Source organism: Alosa pseudoharengus, unplaced genomic scaffold, assembly GCF_046254945.1.
Source record: "Alosa pseudoharengus isolate Yale_2024_CS ecotype anadromous, Long Island Sound unplaced genomic scaffold, YU_APseudo_1.1 YU_APseudo_1.1_scf_8, whole genome shotgun sequence".
Classification (NCBI taxonomy): Eukaryota; Metazoa; Chordata; class Actinopteri; order Clupeiformes; family Clupeidae; genus Alosa; species Alosa pseudoharengus.
Genome location: NW_027468870.1, coordinates 27,535,845 through 27,543,212, shown reverse-complemented (window position 1 = coordinate 27,543,212; position 7,368 = coordinate 27,535,845). Strand labels below are relative to the sequence as shown.

The following is a 7,368-nucleotide window of genomic DNA, read 5'->3' as shown; positions in this document are numbered from 1 at the left end:
ACCGAGATATCTTATACGGGCCACATTGTAGTGAAGGAAGACCGTAATTGTTTGGATTTTCCAGCAGGACATCCATTATACAATGTAGGTATCAGTTGGTGTGTAGTGTAAGACTTGCTGAAAAGAACCAGAGATGAGAACACCACACAAATGTGCCACCACATCTCTATATCACTAGATTCTGAGATCTCTTCTACAGAATACTTTGCTCTTTTAATTCAAGAAGTCATTGCTCTAGGAGCTAATAGCTCTTCACATAACCTATTGATATTTGCCCTTTATCTACCACTTCACACACTGCCTGTGCATTGAACAAACTATTATAAGGATAAAGAGTACACAAATTACATTCAGGGATCGAAAGAGCACAGAGAGCTACAGTGTAGATTAAGACAATGGGCAGTGGTTAGCTTCACGACTATAGAACTCTGCAGTTATTTGAACTTAATGTAAGAATGAGAATTTTTATGTAAGAATTTTGTTCAGTCCTGATTGTGTTTCATACAATCATGAGAGAAGTTGGCTGGAGATTCTGGCAATTTTCCTGAAATACTTCTAAATAGTGAAGAGTCAGTTGCTAGAGACAAACATCAAGTTCCTACCCTGGAAATCCAGAGTTCTCTGCGAGACACTCTGGCAAAGAGCAATGATGCACGTTACTTTTACCCCAACATTCCGGGAAAACAGCTAAATTGATGAAGACAGCGCTGCAACGTTGGAGGACAGTACACATTGGTCGTAGTGTTATCAAATTGCGTCGAAGTCCGAAATCATTCAGAGTAAACATGGTCTAGTGTTATCCAATTGCGTGCAGTGAGATTTTTAAATGCATGCTTGTTGCTGCCCCTCGAGTTGGGCCATTACATTGTTCTTTGCCAGACCCTTAATCTTTCTAGATTATCAGGGTCTGGATTTTCCAGGCTATCAAGTTCCCACTCTACTGGAAAAAGTAAAGGTGTAATGTTTCAGAACACTTTAATGGAAAATAAACATGTGAGTGAATCAAAACCAACAACGAAAAACACAGTAAAGAAACTCTCATCTTAACAGTTTCTCTCAACCGTAAGTAGCTGCCTTTAAAAGTTACTTTTCAGACATAACATAATATCTTATTAGAAACATGATGTGAAATTATTGATTCAGTAACTTCAGTTTTTTCAAAAATATAACAATGCTAAAAAGTGCAGTAATCAAAAGGAACATAATAAAATTAGTTGCATGTGTACAAAACTGAAAGTAGAAAAAAGCTTAATCTGTTAACATACCATGTTCAGTATAAAAAAACATCACAACTAAAAACCGCACACGTACACACACACACACACGCCACACACAAAGCAATCTAAGTGTATGTAATAAAATAGTATGCATTTTCAGTGACAATAATTAAGAGAATAAAATGAGAATATTTGTAAATAACAAAATGCATACATAATCAGGCAAGAATGATGAAAGTGCTGTATTAGCATTAGTGGGGTGTGAATCCCCTTCATGTTAACTGACGTGGGGCTGCAACGGTGGGCAGGGCGAAACTTCAACGCCAACATTCCTAGAATCCCCATAGCATTCGCCTTCAGAGGCAATTCCGTCATAAAGGCATCGGAAACCGTCATAGTACTCGTCCACCTCCCTCTCCCCATGGCTTCCGGGTCGGTGCCCGTTTCTCTTCCCTCTAGGCTGGCCCTTCGGACGCCAGCGGGCCACCTGGGTCGGCTCTAGGCCCAAAGGTTGGTACTTGGTCACACAGGCACTGTTGAATATGTACACAGCATTGGCTGGCAGTGGGGCCTCTAGGCTGGAGAGATATTCATCCACCATCTCCTTACACTTGATGAACTCTGAGCTCTCAATCTGTGAAGGATGACAACATGGTAAACCAGAAATTCTACAGAGACAAAGCCACAAAAACAAAGTTTTAAAAACGTACATGTTTACACACATACATTTTACAATCAATAGGAGAAATGGGCTTGATCATAAAGAAAGCAGTGAAAGCTATAGTAAAACAAGCAATGATGTTTCGTGACCTGTCTATAGAAACAGTAGTAGAATAGTACAGTTCCCATTCAGTGAGTGAAAAGGATTTAAGCATGAACATTACATAGTATGAAATGAACATATGTAGACAGCCCCACCACAGTTGATTGTGTGCCCCATCTACCTGTGCTTTGTTCAGCAGCTCGATGAAAACGGAGAACCAGTCGGGGGTGAGCGCCTCCAACTCCAAGGTGATGATCGCCAAGGCCAACGTGGAGCCCTTGCACTGCCACAGCTGGTGGCACGCCATACAGTGCTGCACCTGCCTGGTCCACAACTCCGCCTGGAAGCAGGGCCTCTTCTGAGCGTCCGGGAGCAGGAGGAGGTGGGGGTGACTGGTCAGCAGCAGGGAGTGGAACTGGGGGGAGGGGAAGGGGTGCACAGAAACGAAGACCAAAATACATTAAATCATCTACTACTCAGACATTTCCATTCTCAAGTGATGACGACGATGTGGACAGGTTAGTCCATCGCCATGACAACACGTTTCTCCATCTGCTTGTTCGTGATGAATCCAGATCCTCTCCATCGTAACGGTGATGCAGGTGTTTTAAACCCTCCCTTCTTCATGTGTGCAGAGTATGTGAATTTCCTTCATACAGTACACGACTGAAGCTGTATGTGAAAATAGTGACAGGAAAGTTTGATAATGGTCCAGGTTCGTTGTTTGGGTGTGATGTTACCATTTTGTCATCGTCATTGCATAGCACTGAACATATTAAGGCTTACATTTTGTATGTTCTTCTTTAACCAATGAGCCATGTTGTTTAATAAGTGTTGATGTTCAGGTTGTAGTGTAACATAAGGGAAGAGGAGGATAGAGCGCTATGATTTTTAAGATGTCCAGTTTTATAGAGTATTATTATTATTATTAGGGAAAATATGTTTCAACACAGACCTAGCCTTCATCACTGATTATCAGAGGTTGTAGTTATATTGACTCAAACTCCACTGAAAGGTGCAGTAGTATACATTTTCTGTTATATAAACATAATTATTATTTATTTATTTTACATTTAGGATTATATCATCAGGAACAGTTAGTATTATCAACCGCAATACCAATATATTATGCATATTTGGTTCCTTGGTGTCTGGAGTTCTTGCATTTGTCTACTTTTTCAGGGAATGAAATGCTACAAAAAATGCAATCAACCCCCTGAAACAGAGAAACAAAATGCATAGATTGCACTGCACATTTTGTAAACCATGACCACCATGCCTCTGTCATGAAATACAACTATTTTTACCACAGAACCACATTATATATAGACTACATACATTGCACCTTTCAATGGATTCTCACTGGAATGTAATAACTTTAACATATGTTGAAATATTTATTTAGAAAGAAAAATGTTTTATGGAATTTATTTTTCTACAATATTAGAGTTCACATTTCATGCAACACATTTTATTTGTGAATCTAGGGATTTTCGTTACATTGTGGCTTATCTTTATTGAAAGTTATTTTATTGGAAGTTATTGACATTACACCGGGTCAATAACTATTTTAACACTACATTACTGCAAGAAAATGTGGATGGATTATTATACAAGGAAGGGTTTACCCATTTAAGTCCCATACTTATTCTTATTCATTCACAAGAAATTAATTTAGACAATGAACAGTGTCTACAGCTACTATTAATTGGTAGCAGTTCCGATTTCAGCTGTATGACTTTACAATACATGCCATTACTGGCAAGTAAAAGTAGGCCTAACTCTCAAAATAGCAAATGTCATACTGATATATTTTGTAGTAAAAACCTGTACTATGAAAGAGCAAACATGTATTTCCTTATGAATGCCCCAATTTGAACAGGATTTTACTTTTTTTCCTGCTTTACTCCTGGAGCTTAAAAAGACAGATAAGTGCCTTGGCCAAATATGCACCGCACTTCACCAGCCATGCTGACAGCTTGCTTGTTGTGTTCAGTGTTTAATTATCAACTCTGGCCAACTGTTCAGTATGAACACACTTAGAATCAATGCACAATATCTAGGACCCAGATAATTTGGCTATCGACTGCAACAGCCAGGGGCTTGCAAACATCCCCCTCTCATACGCACGCACACACACGACACACAACAAGCACGCACAGACACACAACGGTTACTACCAGTACCTAATTTCTTGTGATTTTTTGTACAAGTGTTGTTATAGCAAGAGCAAAGACGATAGCCCCTTTGTGTGAAATGACTTACAATGTGGATGAAATCGATGGGTGTTGATGTGTAGAGATCCCACTGCAGCTTGTCCAGGATGATCCGCTCCATGCGGTGAATCTCGGCTGTTGAGAAGCTGCAGCCACTCTGTGCCAAAAGGTCTTTAACTGATGCAATTACCTGTTGTTACCAGAGATCATGGAGGAGACCAATAAAATGTAATGTATTGAACTTCACACAGGCTCTAGACATCTCTACATTAGTGTTTTGGACTTTATTTTAATAACCAGTAAGTGAATTAATATCAGCACAGTGCAAAGTATAACTTTTTGCATTAAACATCATGCATGTAAGCTATATTTTGCAGTTTCTTTAATAACCAGAAAAGTTAATGAATTATGCACAGTGCAATACACAACATTGCATTAACCATCATGCATTTAAGCTACAATATTTAGCAGTTTCTGTAATAACCAGAAAAGTGAATGCATATGCACAGTGCATACATCAATATGCTTATAAATACCTCATCCTCTTCATTGATCTTTGCAGCAAGAATAAGCGTTGTAATTGCAATACACTTCAGGTACTTCGACTGTGCCTGCAACAAAGACGACATGTAGCCAACTGAGATGCATACTTGGTTGCCTTACTTCAGTTGAACGGATTTCATCACTTCAAGCTGACTGAACTGATCCTCACCTTCACTGTTGCCAGCAGTCTGTTTAGAACACACACAGCCAATGCATACGTTTCCTGGCAGAACTGAAACGCCGTGTTCATCTCGCTCAGCCACAAAATCACTTCCTGGTGTTGTATAAGGCATATGTCTGTGCCCTAGCAATCACAGAACAATACTGTTGAGCAACATTACCTTACAATACGAAGATGCAAAATCCATCCCCATTCTACAAATTATGTGACATGTTCGAATTTAGAGAGAAACTAGTTAGAATGGAAAGTCTTAGTGAGTGAGTGAGAGCTAGAGAGAGAGAGAGAAAGAGAGTGAGTCTCAGAGAACTTCACCTGTATCAAATCATTCTCCAGGACTGGCGCTTTCCACAAGCGAGCCTCCCGCGCCAGGGCATCCTCCAATAATCTCTCCAGTCGCTGACTCTCCTCTGACACACACAACTTCATCGTTGCGTCCGCCAGCCTTTGTAAATCGTGTAAATGTATTATAGATGTTAACAAACTTAGTCGGCCAAAAGTCGTAAAGTCTTGAATAGTTATTTGTGCAGCTAGTTTTTCCAACGGTAAAATGATCAGAACACATCAAACAATTTTCAATGACTTCAGCACATTTAAATCGTATGAAGTTCAACAAGTTTAACATAATTAGATAAGCAGTGTTCCTGCATATTAAACATTGCAAGAAGACTTTTTTTCTGAACAGGCCAAATAAGAGACAACAAACTCGGCGCCCTTTTAGTGTTATGGCCCTCGTGCTGCAAAATCACCAACGACAAAGTTTGTTTCAGCAACTTAGATTATCTTGAGTTTTTATTGGCAAATGTGGAATAAGTACACAATTATCTGACAAATAAATGGGTCGACGGTAGCTGTAGCTAGCCTACTTTAACTGAACTGTAGCCTGTGGGCGGGCAATTTGGAACAAACAGCTGCACAAAAGACAGCAGCGAACAAGAACAACCACATAGAACTCTAGCCTGAAGTTGTTTCGGTAATCTTACCTTTGCAGGAGGTGAAATGATTTCCTTTCGGTACGAGGCACATAGGCAATTAAATTATCCGTGTTTTTCAAAATTGTATTACATTTCAAACACCAAGAGAGGTGAATGGGTAATTTTGCCTTGAGATAGTTATGAGGGAAAACGGAAAAAGTAACAAAAGAAGTCACGTATTCACATTAATTTTAAATAGTTGCACTACCGTGGCGCATCGCACGTTCTGCAAAGGGACTGCAGAAACAAAACAACTATGTTGTTCAACCTCTACAGCCAAGCCCAGTCTTTGAAAAATATATTGTATTTTTGAACGCCCCCCAGCTCCTCCCACATGTTTCGTCATCCTACAGGAAAATGGAAAATGTGTTAGTGGGTCGAACATACGGGACTTTTCCGTCAAGCTGGGTGATTAAAGGGGTCTAATGGCTCATGCAACAAATCCACTGGTTATCTTCACTCCGCAACGCTTGATTTTTTGTGTTGAGCTATTGAAATGGTCCTGGTTTGTTTGTTTTTTCAAAACAACTCCAAAAGTGTGTATATTTTGCTTAAAAAAAACAACATTTCTAAAGGGGTGCCAATATTTTTGTCAGTGACTAGCTGTGCAGGCTTACGTAGCCTAGTGTGTTAGTTAGGCTAAACCCTCTCCTGGTGCCTTAAAGGAAAATCCATACATTTTTCACATAGATCTCTGTTTCTCAAAGTCACTGAATACTGTCGTTACGAGAAAACAATCAGCGCTACCTAGCTCGATGCTGCAGCCAACAGTTAGATTAGCCAGGCAGGTACAGTGCTATGGGGGGCATGATTTTAAATATGCCCCCAGAGTGTAGCACTATAGCATGCTTGCCAACTCTAGCTGTTGGCAAGTATGGCTCTGTTGATTAAGTGGACAGTGTTTGAGAGCAACAGCTTTTCTCTGCCTACTGTATGAGACATGCAATTCCTTCAAACAGTCAACAGATCAATATGCTGACTTGCCTGTTAGGCCTACATCTCATAGCCTCGGAGATGCACTCAAAAAGTCACAACTGGGCCCCAGCTGTGGTGCAACTGGCTGGGGCACCTGCACCGTACGCCAGCGACCTGGGTTCGATTCCCGCCCTGTGGTCCTTTCCGGATCCCACCCCTGCTCTCTCTCCTATTCGCTTCCTGTCACTCTCCACTTTCACTATCATTAAAGGCATAAAAGGATTTTTTTATATACTTTAAAAAAAAAAAAAAAAATAATAATAATAATAAAAAAAGTCACAACTGAACACATTTTCTGTGTTTGCGTTTTGTGTTTATGTCAATTTTGATTCAATTTGACCGCTTTGCTATGTTGCCCACCCAATATTTCTATCAGCCCACCCAAATGTAGTAGGCTAAAACCAGCCTTGTACCTGAAGCTGTTTGGAGGTCTTTTTAGGGAAACCTGTGAAAAGCCCAGTAGTCAACCCTGGAAATAAATGCACAAATGAGTTTTGTGCAT

The 7,368-nt window shown here is 40.1% G+C and overlaps 1 protein-coding gene across 1 annotated transcript; it reads right to left on the bottom strand.

Moving 5' to 3' along the window:
• Positions 1–958: 958 nt before the first annotated feature.
• Positions 959–6,166, bottom strand: ccni2 (cyclin I family, member 2). Its single transcript, XM_076275169.1, has 7 exons — positions 5,901–6,166; positions 5,233–5,362; positions 4,909–5,043; positions 4,733–4,807; positions 4,246–4,386; positions 2,162–2,395; positions 959–1,851 (listed from the first exon to the last, which is right to left on the bottom strand). Exons 2-7 carry the CDS (start codon positions 5,344–5,346, stop codon positions 1,495–1,497), a joined length of 1,056 nt encoding a protein of 351 aa, XP_076131284.1. The 5' UTR covers positions 5,347–5,362; positions 5,901–6,166; the 3' UTR covers positions 959–1,494.
• Between the last annotated feature and the right edge of the window lie 1,202 nt (positions 6,167–7,368).